Below are 21,342 nucleotides of genomic sequence, written 5' to 3' on the forward strand. Positions count from 1 at the left end.
GAGTAAGGCTTGATGGGAGAGAAATGGTCCCTTGACCAGTTATGGTGGAGAGAGCCATCAACAAGTCTTACCTTATCTCTCCCAAAGAGAAGATAACAGGACTGAATCAAATTGAACTTACCTGTCATATGGTTTGATGCACCAGAGTCAATAATCTAGGGAGATTCTGAAGTAAGAGAGGATACATGGAAGGCTGTAGCAGAGTTTCCTGTTGTAGATGCAAATGAGGTGTAGGGAGCAGTTCTAGAGTCCATCTGATGAAGGGATCTACCATATAGCTCAAGATGGTCATGGAATGAGTTGATGATATCTTCTTTTGGATCAGAACTAGGTAAGGCTGCAATTGATTCGAGCTCTAATCGAATAGTTCGGGCTTGAATTTGATTAGGCTCAATTTGTGTTCGATTCTAATTGAGCTCGAATTGAGTTTGAACCTTGGGGTAAGCTCGAGCTCAACCAATAAAAAGCTTGGCTTGAAAGCTCGCGAGCTTGGCTCGATTAACACATACATACATAATATAAAAGTATATTTTCGAGCTTTTGAGCCGAACTCGAGCTCATTGAATATTTAATTGAACCGAGCTTGATTCGAACTCGAACCTAGTGGTATTTTAACTAAGCCGAGCCAAGACATGCCAAAGTTTGGTTCGACTCGGCTCGATTGCACCCCTAGAACTAGGAGGGCGGTCATGGTTCAAATTTGGACCTAAAGTTTAATTTCTTGTGAAACCATGTTGGCTGAATTTTATTTCTTTTGACCTTGTAGAATAGACTTCTTATTTTGTTCTTGACTTGATTTCTTACTTAAGTCTTGTGCCCACTTAGATTTTCCATGAAGCTCCTAATAGGTGTTCGTAGTATGCCTGGATCTTTGGAGGTGAGTACACCACAACTTATCTTGGATATTTGATAATCATTTTTCTTGAAAAAACTTCCACTACTTCCACTACTTGTAATTGTATTTGCACCTCCCCTAACTGCTAGAGCCACCGGCTCCCCCTTTGAATAATTCATAACATTCCTCCTGCTTTCTTCTGATTGTACTAGAGCATATACTTCTTGTACTAATGGAAGCGTTTTACTTCCCAAAATTTGAAGTCTAATAGACTCATACATAGGATTTAGCCCCAAAATAAAGGTAAAAACCCGTTGCTAAGAAACTAGAGACTTGTAGGCCTTAGCATCCTCATTGCATTTCCAGTCCACACTTTGGTAGTGGTCCAATTCCTTCTAGATGGAGGTCAAATCTGAGTAATATGTGGAGAGACTCCTCTCCCCCTATTTGCATATTGAAGAGGCATCTTGTAGTTGATAACTTTTTGCATAGTGACAATGTTCTGAGTAAGTAGATTTTGCTTGCTCCCAAATCTCAAAAGAAATTCCAGCCCACATGAATGTTTTCCTCATCTTTGGTAGCATAGACAGTAATAGCCATGACATTACCATGCTGTTTTCTTGGTCCCCTTTCTATCAGATCTAAGGTGGTCCCTTGCATCTCTCTTCTCTCATTTTCCTCGTCCATCTCTACCAAGGTTTATAGGTTTCCTAGCATCAGGTTCATATTCTCCTCTCTATCCACATCTCCATTATTCATCTTTTCTCCTTATCCAATTATACGCTGTACTGGTTATGTTAGGCATTGTATGGATTTTGGACACCACTCCATTGGTTGGGATAGGATTTTTTTTTTGTTTGTGTTTTTCTTATTGAAGAAGAAAATATATTTTGAAGATGTTCTCTATAAATTGGAAAAAAAAAACTCTTGGGAACATGTTTGAGATCATAGGATTCCAATATCACATTTATGATATGATCCGTTTACGAATGATTTGTATCAAATTCTAGGGTGTATAGAAACTTGGTCCACAGTGCTTGGGATAAGATTGGATTTTTGGAAATTTTCTATATATACTACTGCCTAGCCTTCATATTGGGTGACTGGAATTGTTATGAAAGTAGTTTGAATAGTTGTTGGAGTATTTTATAATTGTTTATGGTTTTCTAGAAGGGAGTACAACAGTCTATTTGGTATTTGGAGTGTTGTAGTGGAATTATTGGTATCAGTCTTATAGGTTGGGTAGAGGTAGTTTCTTCCTTTAGATCACTTGAAATGATGATTGTTTTTACAAGTGAGTATTTTTTTAACTCCAAACTTTACTCCAAATGGAGGGGTGACCACCTTAAAATTTTATTATCCATTGTTGAATGTGAAGTTATCAATTATAGGGGAGGACTTAGCCTACCTTTCCCTAAAACCTTGATACAATATGCACTCCGTGACACACCTCAATACCCATATGTGAAATGAGAACCAAGGTGCTAATTAACCTTGAAACATGGAAGGAACAGTCTATCATCACATAGAAGTAAGATGTAGTTCAAGGTGGACTATCCCTATTGTGAAACACATGGTTTTAAATGTTCTTAAATTTCCTAAGTTTTCCATGATATATTTCCATTTCCATGGGTAGTGACATGAAATTTTACTGGAATCGACAAATTCCTCGGTGAACACTACCAACACTATGTGGAGTACAAGAAATGGTATTATTATTACATTTGTTGGTGACAATATTGTAGATAAGTGGAGTAGCAATGTTATTGCCCAACCGATGTACATGATTACCACTTTGAGACAGCTTGATATTCATTTCAAACATGAAGTTAAATATTATTTTTTGTTTTGTATAATAGATTTTTTGGTTGATCTTTTAGAATCATTTGTGTTTTCTATAAATTTAGGTTTTTCTTAAACTCATTCTATTATGTACTTTTGAATCTTAAGATTTACAGGACAACTTTACATTGTTTTATTTTGTCTATAACCTTAGTTTCTTAGCTTTGTTTAATGATTTGGAAGAAGATAATAATTTTAAAAGGTGTGCCTATGCTTCTTTTATCATTTTGTAAAAATATTATTTTATATTTTTGTATATTATTATAATGTTTCCACCATGCCTATATTTTTTACAATATTTTCATAAGATATTTCATTCCTATGTTTGGACGACTTGCATTTCCTCCAGCACCAACATTTTAAATCGACTAAAATGTAAAGAAGTAAGTGCACAAGGCAGATTCACATATGAATCACCATGTTACCCTCACATGAAACAGTAAAACATAGAGAAGTCAACATCCATGTTCAGAAGCTCTGCCTACAATCCATCCAATGTAAAAGATGACACGGAGTCTTGCTTCCATTAGTCAATAAATTAATTATTAATTGTGGATCACTTTTGACTTGAAGATGATAGAACCCAAAGGCCTTGGCAAACCGAAGAGCTTCCAAGATCACCCTAATCTCAACCATCATGTTAGTATCATTGCTAAAAAAAATCACAAAAGCGAATTTGAAAGAGCCATGAGAGTCCCTAAACTCACCACCGGTTGTGCTGGAACCTGGATTACCCCTTACAGTATCATCCATGTTTACCTTTATGGCCAGATTAGAAGGGGGTCTCCATCAAACAAGTTTGACTTTTTTTTTTTGGGGGGGGGGTTCACCCATAGGCCTGGAATATTTGGGGGAAGTTGTTAAATCATGCTTGTTGTGAGCATCTTCCATGTGTCTTATACATCTCACGCTAGATCTCCCAGACTACAAAGGGGGAAACAAAATGCACTATTTGAGAAAATTGAGTATTACTTTGTTTGTTCTTGTGTCTTGAGCTTGCTATATGTCAACCAATAAGCCCAATAAAAGTATATATCTTGAACTTGCCTGCATGTATAATTTTCTTGTCCAGATCTTGCCTTTTTTGGACCCAAGAGGGAAAGATGTTAAGGGTGATATGGGCTAGAATAAGCTGTGCCTCAGCTTAGCACCTATTGTAAGGGACACAGCTTGGGCCTAAGCCTAGCCCAACTTGTATACCCCAGGCCTGAAATGTTAGCTCGGTCCAAGCTAGGTTATGTTGGGCTTCTAGGCTTCAATCTTAAAAAAATACTCTAGACATTGTAATTAATGTTTTAAAAACTGACTTGGAAACAAAAGCACCTTTTCTTTCGGGTCTTGGGTCAGTGGTTTGACCATTAAGGTTGAGTAGGTTGGCCAGTGATGTCATAAATTTTGATAATAATAATATTAAGAATTATAAAAACAGTTAAAATGCAAAAAGTTAAGACAAAGAATTAGAAAATCGAACTCAAATGATTCTTAGAATCACATTGATCCTCAAGTGTAATTATTTGAAAGTGCCCAAATTCACGCTGCCTACGAAATTAAAAAGAATTCATAGCCAAAAAACAAGAAACTAAGAAGAATAACTGATCAAAGAAATGGCTAAAATACAAAGAAAAAAAATGAATTAATGTCTTAATCATAGTCTATTTTCTTGGTTAAATAGGTTAATGGTTCAACCAGTAAGGTCCTTAGGTTAATGATTATTATCATCATCATCATTTGGTACTGCCATGTACAAAAATAAATGCGGAAATAAGAATTACTTTTATTGATGATGAAAATGTAAAACATGATTTAAAATCAATCGAAAAAGAGAAAATGGTTTTTCCATCCAAGTGGTGGGTTAATGGTTCAATTATCCATGTCAAATTGATCAACACATGATGTTATTATTAAATAATAAAATACATAAAATTCTAGAAAATGTAGAAATTTGTAGATAATTTTGGGTACATTCTATAATATTATATATTCATCATATAAAAAAAAGTGGGATTAATGAGAACTATTTTCACTAATGATCGAAATGGAATGAAAATTAGGATAAAAAAAATAAAGAGCATTAATGTATAACACATTACCCCACTAACCATGTCAAATGGTTCAATGATTTAATTAGCTAGGTCATTGTAGACAAGTGGTTTGGTAGGGATGAAGAGGAAAAAGTAATTCTTGTTCATGAAGATCAGTTGAGAAAAGGACTGATTTGGAAAAAGTAGTTGACATGGAGGGTCAAGTTATCAAGATGTTGGCCTTGTTTGAAAGAAAAGCTTTTATGGAGATAGTCTAGAAAGAATGGGGGAGATGCTTTAAATCAAAGTTAGGAGAGAGTGGAATTTGAAGAGGATTGATTGCATGAGGATGTTTTAAATCACTGATGTGATTCTTGTAGAAGAGTCCTTACAAGTCCAGCAATGTTGTCCAGACACTCCTCAGCAAAATGCTACTGCAGAAAGAAAGAATGGCATACAAGATGTATCAACAAGAAACATCATGGCATACAAGTCCAACGATGTTGTCTACACACTCCTAAGCCAAATGGTGTGGCAGAAAGAAAGAATGGCCACATTCTTAGTGTAAGGTCTACACATTTGCTTGAAATCGAACTCGTACCATGGTATGAAACAACTGGAAGGTTGGAAAAACTTTTGATTTGTGTTTGAGAAAGTATATCCAAGTGTACTTGGTACGTTCATCAACTAAAAACACAAGATATTTGTATCCCATCCGAGAAACAACAAATGGAGTCCATACATCACATGTTTAGCTTGGTGAGTGAATGGTAAAAAACGTCTCTTAAACAACAAGAAACATAAGATGTATCGAAAGATTTCATAGATAGAATTTTTGTTTTAATAAAACCAGACTCAAACAAATATTTAAGTTTTTTAGAGTTTGGGTGACCCAAATGTTTGTGCCACAAATCCTAGATATAGTTGACTCAAAACAAGTCTCAATGTAGAAGAGCTCAAATTAGTACAAGATGATACTGATTGTGATTTCTCAAACTCCAATGCAAACAAACGGCCCAACCTACACCCCTTCCTTTCCATTTCACCTTCCCAATGCACTGGTCCTGAATCAAACAATCATCAATGGAAAATGTTAGATGTGACTTTCATCAGCAAGGAAAGTCTTTGCAAGGGACAAGGAGTTTGAGAATTTAATATTTAGTTGACTTTTTGTTAATGTTAAAAAATTAAAAAGAATTAAAAATTAAAGTAAAAATAATTTATATAATAATTAAAATATAATAGGTGCATATGTTTAGTGCCTTGGACTCTTGATTAATGCATTATAAATAAAATTATATGATATCTATGCATCCTGATGTATTACTTATAATATATTTCTTCATATATGTCACTAAAATATACATTTCTTATGCATTTATATACTATTTGTGATTATTTTGATCTTAAATTTAATGATATTATTGTATTTATGGAATTTGTATGTATTTTCCTAGTGTATCCATGCATTTTCATATTTTTCATCCGTATCCATGTGTTTCCAAAGCGTATCCATATCCGTATTCAAGTTGTCCAGATGCTGATACTTTAATCTTTGCCAGATAGGCCGATAACAAAAATGACAGATGAGATAGCAGAGGATACCAGTTGTCGTATGTCTTCCTTATTCATGGAAGTAGAGGATTCTCCTTTGGCAATAGAGGCATCAGCCACTTGTCCCTTAGACACCTGGTAAGCTCATGGCTGATTCTTCTTCGTGGGATCCTTGGGTGGACGATTTAGGCGGTCTAGAATGATATGTCCGTGTTGTTTGCAATAGGTTCAGCCATTCTTCTTTTTGCAATGTGAAGCTATATGTCCATATCCCTTACATTCATGACATTGGGTTTTAGAAGAATCTTTTCTACCAGATTTCTTATTTTCGCGTGCAATAAAAACAGTATCAGGCCCTGAATCAAGATGCTTCCCTTCTATGTTTGCAGTAGTTAGGAGTCTAGTTTCTTCCCTCAACAACTCTCCCATCACCGAGTCTAAATCTGGAAGAGTTCCTCTACTCAAAATATTTGACCTGATTATTTCATACTTAGGGCTCAGCCTCATAAGAAACTAGTTCACCTTTCTATTTTCAAAATGCTTATACAAATACTTGACACACTCAATGGGATCAGAAGGTTCAGTATGAACCAACCCAGAGATCAATAAAGCTTGCATAGTATTCTTGTATCTTTTTGTCCCCCTAGCAATAGGCAAAGATTTCAAATTCAATTTGGTATTGCCGTGACATATTGGACTGATGATAAACCTTTTTCAAATAGGAATACATCTCATAGGCAGTCAGTCTTCTCATGGGAATACCAATGTGAGGCACAATCGAGCTCAAAATCCAGGAGACTAACTTTCTATTGTCCAACTTCCATTGTGTATAGGCTTTACTATTTGCCTCTTCAGGTTTACATACAATCCCATTCAAATAACCTTCAAGTCCCTTTCCCTCTATAAAGAAATTGAAATGGAATTTCCACGTACTGTAGTTAGTTCTATCAAATTTTACAGGGAAAAGGATAGCCGCACTGATGTTTGCAATGTGAATTAGTTCATTTAAATCAGCAATTAACCAGGCAGTGAATCACCTATCCAAACACAATATTTGACAAAAAAAAAAAAAATAATCAGGGCTGAAGCATGAAATGCAGACAGATAGCAATGAAGTCTGATCCCAAAACAACACCAATCCAGAGCAGCTTCATAAAGGAATCAAAATCCTCCAATAAACAACCTAGAACAGCACAAAACTTGGGTTCCAAGGACTGATAACCGAGGAGTAAATAAAATACCCTAGGGCAGCACAAAACTAGGGTTCCGAGGATTGATAATATTCGAGTAAGACAATAGTGAGATACACCAACCTGAAATGAGATGTTTTCCAGAGAAGCTTGAAGAAAAGACCTTATGTCTGTTGAAGTTCCTCAGTCTGAAGCATAAGAAACCAGAAAAAAAAGTTCAAGACCGCTGCTGTTGAAGGAGGAAGAAGCTAGACTGTTGAGATTTCTCAGTCTGATGCTGTTCAAAACTGAACCATAAGAAGCCAGGCTGCTGCCGCCCTGGAGGAACCAGTTCACAGAAGGAGGAAGAAGGCTGCTTCTGCCTAGGAGGGAAGACCAAAACTCCTCCAAGACTTGTCAGATCCCACAGATTTTCCGAGTGAAAAAAAAACAGATCTGGGCGACACAACCAGTCAGGTATCCTCCTAGACAGAAGCCTCCAAAGAGAACTAGGATTAGGGTTGAAGAGCACAACCCTAACACCAGTCAAAACACCCAAAGCACAATTCCCCTAATTTGGCCAATGAGTGAGCAAGGAAATAACAGAAATTATAGAGCAGCCTGCTCTTCTACCATGTCAACAAACCCAGAGAAGAAATGGATGCTTTGACCCTACCCCAGGGGCCTTTATATAGATAATGAAATTAGAATATTTATACAGAGGCCCTTGTAGGGCAACAGATAAAATATTTATAGGAAGGCCCTTGCAGAGCTGAAGAGAAAATAATAAAATAAGAGATACATCAGTTAGATACAATACAATAGGAACTACAGTAATATGGTACATCAGTGAGTTTCTGCACTTGGTAGTCATGGATTTGGGGGATTTAATTGGATTTTTAAGCACAAGTGTTTGGACTGGTATTTTGGGGTGGGGGAGGTAATTTGAATTATTATATGAAGGGATTGTTTGAATGTCAAGCAAGGGATGGATGTGTCTGGCTTTCTTGTGGGGGCAGCTGTATGATTTGTTTCTTGTTTTGTTTTCTTTTTTCTTTGGTGATTTCTTATCACCTTGTATTGTTTTCTTTTTTCCTTAATGAAAATTTCCTATGAGTATCATAAAAAACCCTCCAGAAAGCTTATAATAACCAAAGGTAGACCTTAAATTGTCAACATCTCCATATTGATCCAAAAAAAATTCTCAACATCTCCAGCCTAGATTTCATTTGTTTATGTTTGAAAATTGAGATGTCTTTGATTAGCAAATATTGATCATATAACATGAGTCACTTTAAATATCTAAACACCCTTTCACTATCAGTAGTTTCTAAATTCGGTGCCTAAGGTTCATGTATACATTCATTTATCACTCACAATTCCCTTTATTTTCCACCAAGTTATCCTGTTATGATACAGTTGAAAAACAACCCACTTGATGTATGGAACTGTTTGAGATTAGATGAAAACCAGAAAATAAACAAACAAGAAAGGAAGAGAAGAGAGAGCTGGCGGCAATGAGTGTTAGAGAGTAAGGGGTTCGAACATTCCACTCTCTAACACTCTAAACATCTTATTAATAAGTTAATCTTTGACAAATTACAGAGAGGCCCTTGAGTGGGCAGGAAAATACAAAAAACAGAACATTACAGAGTATGGGCCCAGAATAAGGCCCACAACAGAGAGAAACATAACATAACATAACATAAAATGACAGTCTATGGGCCATTCGGCCCATCTTCTCTACACTCCCCCTCAAGCTGAGCATAGATGTTAATCATGCCCATCTTGCCAGTGTCATGTTGAAGCCTTGCCTTGGAAATTCCCTTAGTGAGGAAATCTGCCAATTGTCCTTCAGAAGTAATGAATGGAAGACACACTTCATCGGAGAGACTCTTTCACGAATAAATTGTCTATCAACCTCAATATGTTTGGTTCTATCATGTTGTACCGGGTTGTGAGCAATGTTGATGGCAGTCTGATTATCACAGTACAACATCTTGGGTTTGTCATGATCAATCCCAAGTTCTTCCATTAAGGACCTTAGCCACAACAATTCCAAGACTTCATGTGCCATGGCTCTATATTCTGCTTCTGCGGAGGATCGAGCCACAACTGTTTGTTTCTTACTCCTCCAAGAGACAACATTACCAGCCATCAGACTGCAATACCCTGAAGTAGATCTTCTATCATCAATATTTCTAGCCCAATCAGCATCAGTATAGGCTTCAAGTTTCAGATGACCATGTTTGGCAAATAGAATTCCTTTTCCTGGAGAGCCTTTCAGATGGCACAAATCCGTTCTGCTGCTGCCATATGGGTATCTCTAGGAGCATGCATGAATTGGCTAATGCAACTGACAGTATACACAATATCTGGCCTAGTCATGCATAGGTACAGAAGCTTCACAAGAAGTCTTTGAAAGACCCCTTTGTCTTCCAACAAAGTTCCATCCGAAGCTGAAAGTTTGTGACTCATATCAATAGGAGTTGCAGCTGGTCTTGCACCCAATTTTCCAGTTTCAGACAACAAATATAGGACATATTTCCTCTGAGAAATAAGAATCCCATCCCTGGATCTGGCAACTTCTATGTCAATGAAGTATCTCAACTCCCCCATATCCTTAATCTCAAATTCTGTACGGAGGAAAGACTTAAGGGCCAGAACGCCTGAGGCATCATCACCAGTCACTATAATGTCATCAACATACACAATGAGATACACTACTAGAGATCCACTTTTCTTCACAAAAAAAGTATGATCTGACTGTGACTGAACATAACTGAATTTAACAAGTGCAACTCTAAATCTCTCAAACCAGGCTCTAGGAGATTGTTTGAGGCCATAAAGAGATTTCTTCAGTTTACATACCTTTCCTTGCATATCTTTTCCATACATTCCTGGAGGAAGACACATGTAGACCTCCTCATGTAAGTCACCATTCAGAAAAGCATTCTTTACATCTAACTGATAGAGAGGCCAATCAAAGTGAGCTGCCAAAGATAAAAGAACCCTCACAGATGTCATTTTAGCAACAGGGGCAAAATTCTCCGGATAGTCAATCCCATATGTCTGTGTGTAGCCTTTTGCACAATTTTGGCCTTGTACCTCTCAATAGTTCCATTTGCCTTGTATTTAATGGTTAAAACCCACTTGCACCCAACTGGATCCTTCCCTTCAGGCAAATCCACCACCTCCCAAGTACCATTTTCATGTAGAGCATCCATTTCAGTCTGCATGGCATCTCTCCATTCTGGAATCCCAAGAGCTTCTGATACAGACTTAGGAATGGGGTTAGAAGCAATTGAAGAGAGGTAGGCACAATATGAGGGGGAAAGTAGGTCATAAGAAGGGTGTTTGGAAACGCAGTGTGCAGTACACTTCCGCTTTCCTTTCCTAACAGTAATGGGGACATCAAGATCTGAGAATGATGATTCCAAGGGAGATGAAACAGTACCTGTTATCTCATCTGTGATTGAGAGTGTATGAGCCTCATCTGTTGTAAGGGAAACCACTTGCTCATTCCTAGATCTCTGCCTTTGATACACTTTGGGATTATGGGTAAGACGAGGAGGTAAAGAAATAGGGGCACTAGGACAAGAGGAATGAAGTGGTTGATCCTCCTTTGATTCATTTGGTGAGGATACAGATTTGTCAAGAGACTCAACTGGGACAGGAAGGGGAAGAGCAAAAACTTGTGACAGACTCTCCCTCTGTTGACAATGTCCTTCCTGAGAGGAACCATAAAAAGGAGAAAGTTCATCAAAGGTTACATCCATAGAGATATGTCGGGTGCCAGTCTTTGGATCAAAACAACAATAACCCTTTTGTGTGGGGGAGTAACCAAGGAAGATGCATCTGTGGGCTTTTGGTTCAAACTTGTGTCTCTGCACACTTGGAATGTGAACATAACAGGTACAACCAAACACACGAAGAGGAATTGGGAAGAGATCATTGTTTGGATGAAGAAGACTTAAGGTGGATTTAAACCCTAAAACCCCGGATGGCATACGGTTTATGAGATAGGTAGCAGTAAGTACAGCATCACCCCAAAATCTTGTGGGAACATGTGAGGCAAATAAAAGGCTCCTTGCAACTCCAACAATATGTCTATTTTTCCTCTCAGCAACTCCATTTTGTTTAGGGGTTCTAACACAAGAGCTTTGGTGAATAACCCCCATGTCAGAGAGATACAAGGATAAACTCTTTTCAAAATACTCTTTTGCATTGCCAGATCTGAAAACCTTAATTTTGGTATCAAATTGAGTTAAAACAAACTCATGAAATTGCCTCACAAGTCTCGGGACTTTATCTCGGGATTTTATTAAGTATATCCAAGTGAATCTAGAAAAGTCATCAATAGACAGGATAAAGTATCTGTAACCCCCCATAGAGGATAAGTGGTAAGGCCCCCACACGTCAGAGTGTACAATATGAAAAGGAAAAGATCTTTTATTGCTCACAGGGTAATTTTTTCTACAATGCTTTGACAACTGACATGATTCACAATTGAGACTGGACACACCGACTCCCTTAAACAGTTTTGGAAACAAATGGCTTAAAGCAGAAAAAGGTAAATGACCCAACCGACAATGACTCAATATAATTTGACTAACAGACTCTGAAAAGGTAGAACCAAAAGCAACATTCTTGGGATGATCACAACATTGGCCAGGGGTGTCGAGCAAGTATATTCCATTCGCTTCATGGACACTCCTAATCACCTTCTGAGACTTCAGGTCCTGAAACACACAGTGAGAAGGGAAAAAGGTTACACAACAATTCAATGACTTGGTCAAGCTACTTACAGATAACAAGTTGGTATTTAACTTAGGTACATGAAGAGTGGAAGATAAGAGTAAAGAGTCTGTAGGCTTGACTGTTCCCTTGCCAGAAATAGGGGCAAGAGAACCATTAGCTAATGTGATTTTGCCACGACCAGGAAGCAAATCATATGACACAAACAAAGTGGAAAGGTTGGTCATGTGATTAGAAGCACCTGAGTCAATGATCCAAGGGGTCTTGGGATTACCTGAGGTGGATGCATGGTTAGCAGAAGCCCTTATATCTGAGTGAGCAAATGCGGTGGTGGTTGGATTTCTAGAGGGTTGGATGATGAAGTTACACCTTCAAGCTGGCTGATCATCTTTCCAAACTTCTCATATTCAGCTTTCATGGCTGCCAATTGTGCACTGGCAGACTCAACCTCTGTATCTGTACTTGTGGCTGCATGTGCACTTCCTGTCTTTCTACTATCATTCTTCTTCTGGAATCGGATAGGGACAAGTCTAGGATCCAATTTCCAGCACTTGTCCTTGGTGTGTTTAGGCTTCTTGCAATATTCACACACCACCTCCTTCTTTCCTATGCCACTGGGAACTCCTGTAACCCCTTTGGGTTTAATTCCCATATTTGCAAAATGATCATTGGTACTGACTCCTTGAACCTGCACTTGCCTCCTACTTTCTTCACTGCTGACTAAAGCATATGCTTGAGACAATGAAACATCTTCATTGGACAAGATGTTTTGCTTTGTAATATTTTATTCAGAATTCAGCCCTGTCAAGAATTCAAAGACCCTATTCCTTTCAACCAATTTCCTGTATGTTTCAGCATCCTTAGGGGTATCCCATGTTACAACCTCTATCAAATCAATCTCTTGCCATATAGATTTTAGGGATGAGAAGTATACTGCAAGTGACTTCTCCCCCTGTCTTAGATTCTTCACATCACTTCTCAGTTTGTAAGCTCAGGCAACATTCAACTTCTGGGAGTAAGTTTCTGCAACACTATCCTAGATTTCTTTAGCCGAGTTCATCCACAGATAATGCTGACTAATCTGTGGCTGCATTGAGTTCACAAACCACCCAATCATTGTGTAGTTTTCTTGCACCCATCTCTCATAAGATGGATCTTCCTCTGGAGGAGCTTTCTTGCTCCTAGAAATAAAACCCCATTTTCCTTTGCTACAAATATGGATTTTCACTGATTGTGACCAAGCCAAGTAGTTGGTCCCATCAAGCTTAACTGTAGTTACAACCAACATAGAATCGGTTGGGGTTCCCAAAATCTGTCCATATTCAACAGCATTTTTGTTTTCAAGGCTTGAGAAATCCATCATGTAAAGGCTCCAATTAGGATTTTTAATAGGTTTCCCAAGGTACTGGGGTCTTGATGAGTTTAGTTTGAGTTGAATAGGCAACAACAACTAGCTCACAGTATTAGTTCAATCTTGATAACTGTGACAGTCCAGTTCGGTGGTAGTTCTTTCTTTACTGTTTCAGCCTTCAAAGGACACCCAGCAAACCTCCAATCACAAGGTATTTCAGGTTCCTAACAGCCGTTGTCCCAAAGAGAAAAAAAAGGGCCACAGTCCTCAAGAGACCTTTTGTCGAACACTCAGTGTGCAGTAGTTAACAACCTACTGTTAACTAGAAGAAACCACTTCAAAGTGTTCAGTATAGGTCCAAGAAGAGATTGGGATGGAGATGAGACTAGTACCACTTAGTTTTAGATCAGTTTCAACAGCTTGGCATCCAATAATCAGCCGAATAGCACTTCCAAAACAACCTAGAAATTTCTAAGTAGAATCAGTCCAGCAACAGTGGGCCGAATGGAGGTGGGCTTTGAATGCTTTAACAGTCCTCCCAAACAACAAAAAATAACCTAGCAAAGAACTGAGAAAAGACTTACAATAAGAGAGTCTCTGGTTTGAACTATAAACCAGGCCGAACACTTGTTCTCTGAGATAACTTCGAAATTCTTTTTCTCTGATTTCAAATCAGGCCAAACAACTTGCTCTCTGATTCTTCCTAGTCACCGAACCCTTCCCCAAGTGTATAGAAACTTGGGCACCCTCCAATGACCTCCAAGAACCAGGGGGATGACTGTAAACTTTTAGCCCTAGAACCTCCTCATGTAGTTGGCTGAACTAGAACCACATGAGGGACACGCCAAGCAATGGCCCGCTCTGATACCAAGTTGAAAAACAACCCACTTGATGTATGGAACTGTTTGAGATTAGATGCAAACCAGAAAATAAACAAACAAGAAAGGAAGAGAAGAGAGATCTGGCGGCAATGAGTGTTAGAGAGTAAGAGGTTCGAACATTCCACTCTCTAACACTCTAAAAATCTTATTAATAAGTTAATCTTTGGCAAATTACAGAGAGGCCCTTGAGTGGGCAGGAAAATACAAAAACAGAACATTACAGAGTATGGGTTCAGAATAAGGCCCACAGCAGAGAGAAACATAACATAACATGAAATGATAGTCTATGGGCCATTCGGCCCATCTTCTCTACGGATACTTATTTATTTTTTTGAATAAAGTTAACTAATTTTATTAATGAAAGGAGAGGTACACAAGAGGGTGTACAAGTACAAAAGAGGGGCCCGGACCCTTGAGAACTACACAGGAGGACAGGAATCACAGTACAATGACTCTAGACTAATTCCTAATTTTGCTAGACCATCTGCAATTGCATTTAGCTCCCTTGGGATCCAGGTTAGAGAAACATTCGTATGACCCAGGAGGTCCCTTGCCTCTGATGGGAAGTGACTAAGTCTCCAAGGTCCAGCTTCTTGTTGATCCAACCGTCTTATAGTGTTGGCTGAGTCACCTTCAATTGAGAAGCTTTGAATGCCCAGTTTGCTGATTAGGCGAATCCCTGTTAGAGCTGCTAACACTTCTGCCTTTGTGGAGTCGGCTATCCCAATCGGACCACTATAAGCCCAGCAGGTGTGCCCATTCTCATCTCTTAGAATTCCTCCCATGCCAGCGGCTCCAGGGTTACCATAAGCACTTCCATCAAAGCTAAGAGTTCAGAATCCCACCCTTCTAACTGAGGGAGCTCTGGGAGGGGGTGGGGTAGGAGGGGAGGAAACCAGGAAGTTATATACGTTTCTGCTGAGATCACTGAAACTAACTCCTGTGAACTCCTCTGAACTAGAGGCCCACAAGTTGCAGTTGTGAGTGATGTGGTTGATCAGCTCATCCTTAGATTTTGACCTATTTTCAAACAGCCGATTGTTTCTTTCCTCCCAAATTCCTCAATGAACAGCATGCAGTATTATCAGCCAATAGGTCTTACCTCTCTTGCTCAGACCTCTTCCTTTCCACTGAGAAATCAGGTCCTGAAGATGATTAGGAGCCACCCAACTGAAGCCAACTAGATGAAGAAAGAAGTTCCAGATGCTGCTTGCTACCTGGCAATGTATGAAGAGATGGTCTGTTGTCTCTCCTTCACGTAGGCAAAGGGTACAGGTGTGAGGGGAGATATAAAGCCTTCCAAGATTTTTATTCTGCAGTAACTCACAAGTGTTCACTTGCTGCAGGCAAGCCTCCCAAACAAAGAAATTCACTCTTGAGGGTATAAACTTGCACCAAATCTTCTTGTAAGGAAAGTCGCGGTCTCCGGTGGGGTGAAATTGCAAATTGCAAATTACACTGTGGATGACATGTTGAGGAATTGGGGTGAAATTGTAAATTGCACGCAGACCAAGTCAGTAATGAGTATGGCTTGGACCCCCCCACCTAGTGGATTCTTGAAATTAAACTTTGATGGATGGGGAAACCCGGGACAATCGGGGATCAAGGGTGTTTTTAGAGATGAAAATGGGGTCATCTCTGCTATGTTCTCAGGCCCAATTGGAGTGGGTGACTCCCTTAGAGCTGAGATATGTGCAGTTATGGAAGGAGCCCGGAAAACTAAGAATTGAACATCAAGAAACTTATAATTGAAGGGGATTCAGAGGTGGTGATAGGGTGGCTGACTAAAGATCAAAATGATTTATGGAAGTATAATAATGAGAAGAGGAAATTCAAATGGCTGGTGCGGGAGATGGAAGTTAAGACATGTTGGATTAAAAGATCAGCTAATTCCCTAGCTGACGGTTTAGCAAAACAAGGGGCAGAAAGGGATTCTTTGTTTTGGGTTAAGCTGTAACGTTAGTGTCTTTGTATCTTTGTATTTTCTTTTTTCATTTCTTGAAGTTCTTTGTGACTCTTGGAAGATAAGTGTGTTTGTCTTCCACTTGTAAATTTTCTACTGATGAATTAATGAAAGTGTTATTGATAAAAAAAAAAAAGTCGCGGTCTCAGGTACCTGCAACCAGAGCTTTGAAGAAAGACTTGGATGAGAACTCACCTACAGGGTGGGGTTTCCAGACTCGGGAATCTTGGCAATTTGGGGAGATGTAGGCTTCACTGAGAGAAAGGAGTTCAGTTAGCTCACTGTTATGATACTTATGATTAGGATCAATTGGTGTATCAACTGGTTTGGTCCCCCAGCTTGCCTTTGAAATAAAAATTCCATTCCTTGACTTAGAAACTTTGATTTCGAAAAAATACTTAAGCTCTCCAAGTTCTTTAATAGCAAATTTAGAGGTCAGAACTCCTTCTAAATCCAATGCTGAATTTCTATGGGGCTATTCCCTGTCACTAAGATGTTGTAGAAGTTCCAAAATATTCAAGAAAGAGTATATCATTGGCATAACTATGATTATAACCAATCTTGTTCTGCCTAGCTAATAAAGGCAGCCCAGTGCACGAGGCTCCCGCCAATGCAGGGTTTGGGTTTTGGGGAGGGGCAGATGAATGCACCCTTACCCTTGCACATACAGAGTGGCTGTTTCCAAGATCTGAACCCTGATCACCCAGGTTGCAATGGAGAAACCAACCATTGTGCCAAGGCCCACCCTCTTGTTTTGCCTAGCTAAGATTTTTTTTTATTTTTTTCATTTTACTGTTTTCGGAGAAACCCTATAAAGGTGTCTGACTAGTTAGATATCTGTTTTCCTGATCAACTATATGGTTTTGTTTTAGTAGTATATTATTTCATGTTAATGCATTCTCATTTGCATGGTGTTTGCACACAGCATGATAAAGGATTTAAGGTGTATAATATTTGTTGAGAGAATCATTACAGCAATTGTTTTTCAGTCTCTGCTTAGCCAGTTACCACAGTTGTGCTGTTGGAAAACAGCTTATATGGTGGGAAACTATTCTGGATTGCAAAGCCAAAGTAGGGCTGAGCAAATAAAAATTATTGAAGCATTCCATGTAGGCAAGGTAGGTCATCTTTTTGTGAATGTTTCTACATGGACTCCATGTCCATGTTGGACACTTGTGTTTTTAGCTTAAAATACTGTTTTCTGGCACTTTACTCATGGAATGGCATCTTTCAGGTGAACATTATTGTAGCAACTCAGATTCTTGAGGAGGGCTTAGATGTTCAAAACTGCAATTTGGTTATAAGATTTGACCCTTCAGCCACTGTTTGTAGTTTTATACAATCACGTGGTCGTGCTAGAATGCGGGGATCGGAGTATCTATTAATGATCAAGAGGTGGCAGTTGCTCCTTCCCATTCTGTTCCATTACCTTTTAACTTTTTATAACTAGTATCAATGTTGTCAACTATTCTTTTCTTCTGTCATACACAAAATTTCTTTCCAATTTCCCACGTCATAATAGCTTTCCCTATTCAAAAGGCAAAACATGGTAATAGGGGATCCAGTTGCAGTTCGTATCTGGGTCTCACAAAACTGTATTTTCCATTGTACCAGATGTTTATAATATGTGAGAATAAACTGATTTGTGCATGCTGGAATTATGTTTGTGTTCAGTAGCATTGATTTGTCCTCCATCATATCTTGTATTTTTCCTGGAACATATTTAGGGTCCATTTGGTTCGCAGGAATAGGGGTCTGGGATTGGAATTGGAATGGTCCATCCAGATTCCAACCATTTGGTTGGGCAGAATCAGAATCAGAATCTGATTCCGATTCCCCTTCTTGGTGGAACGGCATTTCCCATTTGAGAGAATGGCCATTCCCTCCCCCTCCATTGGGAATGAGAATTCATTCTAGCTTATTATGATTCCCGTCTGAACCAAACAGGTTGGGGGAATAGAGCATTCCAATTCTGACTCTGAAGGATTTTGATTCCGATTCCCATTCCCATTCCAACTGAAAACGAAATGGACCCTTATTTATTTTTGTCATTGACCTTATCTTCAGACTAGATTGTTTCATCTATTCAAATATTTGTGAACCTTGCAAAGTGAACACATCAGACTGACAAATTTCATTTGTAATTTGATTATTAATATTTCTTTCTTGACATAACCTGGATCTGGTATTTTGCGTTCTTTTTCTGTTTGTAGTGGGGACGATTCTACACTCTCAAGAGTTAAAAACTATCTTGCAAGCGGGGATATTATGCGAAAGGAATCCTTAAGCCTTTCATCAATTCCTTGTGTGTCTTTTGAAAGTGAAATGTCTAATGAGGAATTTTATCGTGTTGAGGCCACTGTAGCAATTGTGACTCTAAGCTCTAGTGTTGCTCTGATTTACTATTATTACTCGCAGCTACCATCTGATAGGTCTGTTCTTATTGTTATTTCCCTATCAAGTTGTTTGAATTTATTCTTTCATTTCCTTGACATATATTTTTTCCTTGCAGTCTTTACATATATTTTATAACTTTCTTCTATAGGTATTTTAGACCAACACCTAGGTTTTTAATTGACAAGGAATCCAAGTCTTGCACTTTGCATCTTCCTTTGAGCTGTCTAATACAAAGTGTGTTAGTTGATGGCAAAGCTGATATACTGAAGAAAATTGCATGTCTTGAAGCATGTAAGAAGCTTCATCAGATTGGTGCTTTAACTGATAATCTGATACCATATCTAGTTGTTGAAGAAGCAGATGCTCAGGAATTCAGTATGTTTTTCTTCTCCACTTTGAATTTTGTTGATAATATTTAATGGTATACAAGCTCGTAGTTGGAATTTGCAAATTCGTGTCTGGGGCTTTTGTTTCTAAATTTATACCTATTATTGTTGAGGCTTTTTTTTTTTTTTAATTTGTACCTGTTATGTTTTTTGTTAATATGGTAGAAATAGTTCTACCATTATATGCAACAAAAAAATGCTTTAATTGGCATCTGAAAGGTTAGATTTGGTAGGAATCTGGTTCAGCACGTATATCGCAGTCTCTAATGCGTAACCCCAAAAGGATGTGGGTAGCTCTGAGTGTACAAGAAGTGACCAGACCATATCCAATAAAGTCCGGTTCCTTCTTTCTAAGACACCGTTTAACTGTGGTGTAGCAGGAGGAGCTAGTTGTGATACCATTCCATTGTCCTTTAAGTAGTCTCTGAATTCGTCAGAGAAGTACTCGCCACCTCGATCTGATCGAAGGGTTTTAATTTCTCTCCTTAACTGTTTCTCGACTTCATGTCTGAATGGGTTTTAATTTCTCTCCCTAACTGTTTCTCGACTTCATGTCTGAATTCTTTGAACTTTTCAAAATATTCAGACTTATGTCTCATTAGGTACACGTAACCATACATTGAGTAATCATCGGTAAAGGTTGTGGAATAAACGTACTGGTTACGTGTCCCAACATTAATGGGACCACATACGTTAGTATGTATAAGGTCAAGTGTGCTTGTCGATCTTTCAGGCTTACCGTTAAATAGTCGTCTCGTCATCTTATCTTGAAAGCAAGGTTCACAGGTTGGAAGGTCTTCTACAGTTAGAAAATCCAAAGGACCATCCTTTACCAACCTTGTGATGCGGTCTATGTTGATGTGGCCAAGTCGGTAATGCCACAAGCACGTGGGATTAACTGTATCACGAGTTCTTTTCTTGGGGTTATTATCCGACGTAGTTTCGGTTATATTTGTTTCCAGAGAAGGATGGAGAACATAAAGACCATTCTCAAGTTCTCTGTATGCAAGGAATTTGTTATTTCTTTTGATAGTAATCATATTACCAAAGAGAACAAAATATCCATCCGCACATAGTTTTGAAACATAAATAAAATTTTTTCTCAAATTGGGTACATAAAGACAATCTTTTAATGTAATTGTTCCTTCTCTGAAATACAATTCTACAGTTCCTATGGCTGTAGCTGCAACACTTGTAGAGGTTCCCAAGTAAAGAATCACTTCTCCGTCACTCAATCTTCTACTTGTCCTGAACTCCTGCAATGTATTGCATGCATGAGTAGAAGCCCCAGAGTCAATACATCAGGAAGCAGAAGTTACCAACATATTGGTTTCTATGATAAAGGATTTGAAATTACCTTGTTTCTTGGTCTCTAGGTATTGAGGACAGTTCCTCTTCCAGTGGTCGGCTTGCTTGCAGAAGTGACAAGCATCAGATGCTTTGTCCTTCCTCTGCCTTTTGGGCTTGCTAATTTTCTTTTGAGGCTTCTTCTTTGCCTTCCTCTTCTTCTTGGTCAGCCTTGATGATTTGTCTACTCATAATATCAACAACAAAGGTAAATAAGAACGAGGATAAGGGACCAGTCTTAGTCCTCTTTTGGCCGGGAGGAAATCCTTTGCTACCCCATTTAAAAGGATAGAAAAATGTGCCGAACTAATACATCCTTTGATCCACAATCTCCATCTTTCACCTAAACCCATCTTTTCCATGAGATTCAATAGGAAGGACCAATCCACCATATCACAAGCCTTTTCTAGGTCTAATTTACAAATCAAACCTTTGCCACCTTGTTTTTTCTTAGCTGCCACACATTCATTTGCCACTAAGATTTGATTCACTATTTGTCTCCCTTCTACAAAAGCTCCTTGGTTTTGAGAGATAACAAAGGGCAAGACAGTCTTCAACCGACCAACCAGAACTTTAGCAATGATCTTACACATGCTACCCACAAGACTTATTGGTCTATAATTCTTAGGGGTTTTGGCCTCATTCTTTTTTGGAACTAGAGCAATAAAAGTTGCATTTTCTCTTGGAGAGACTTTACCTTTTTTATAGAACTCAGCAAAGACATCCATTAAATCATCTTTCAAGATTTCCCAGCAATCTTGGTAGGAAGCCATTGAAGAACCATCCGACCTTAGAGCTTTAGATCTATCCATCGAGAAAATTGATTCATGGACCTCTT

The 21,342-nt window shown here is 38.5% G+C and overlaps 1 protein-coding gene across 6 annotated transcripts in view; it reads left to right on the forward strand.

The window, feature by feature from the left end:
- DCL2 (dicer-like 2) overlaps positions 1-21,342 on the forward strand; it is an 86,101-nt gene that overhangs the window by 13,574 nt on the left and 51,185 nt on the right. For 3 of the 6 annotated variants that reach the window (XM_088983568.1, XM_088983563.1, XM_088983567.1), the window contains 4 exons: positions 17,364-17,492; positions 17,609-17,769; positions 18,588-18,806; positions 18,920-19,146. In XM_088983568.1, coding sequence (XP_088839694.1) covers positions 17,364-17,492; positions 17,609-17,769; positions 18,588-18,806; positions 18,920-19,146 — 736 coding nt within the window. The remainder of the gene's footprint in view (positions 1-17,363; positions 17,493-17,608; positions 17,770-18,587; positions 18,807-18,919; positions 19,147-21,342) is intronic. The other 3 variants (XM_088983565.1, XM_088983564.1, XM_088983566.1) reach the window with 1 other exon arrangement.

Source organism: Nelumbo lutea, chromosome 4, assembly GCF_056320005.1.
Source record: "Nelumbo lutea isolate HS-2025 chromosome 4, American lotus-T2T, whole genome shotgun sequence".
NCBI lineage: Eukaryota > Viridiplantae > Streptophyta > Magnoliopsida > Proteales > Nelumbonaceae > Nelumbo > Nelumbo lutea.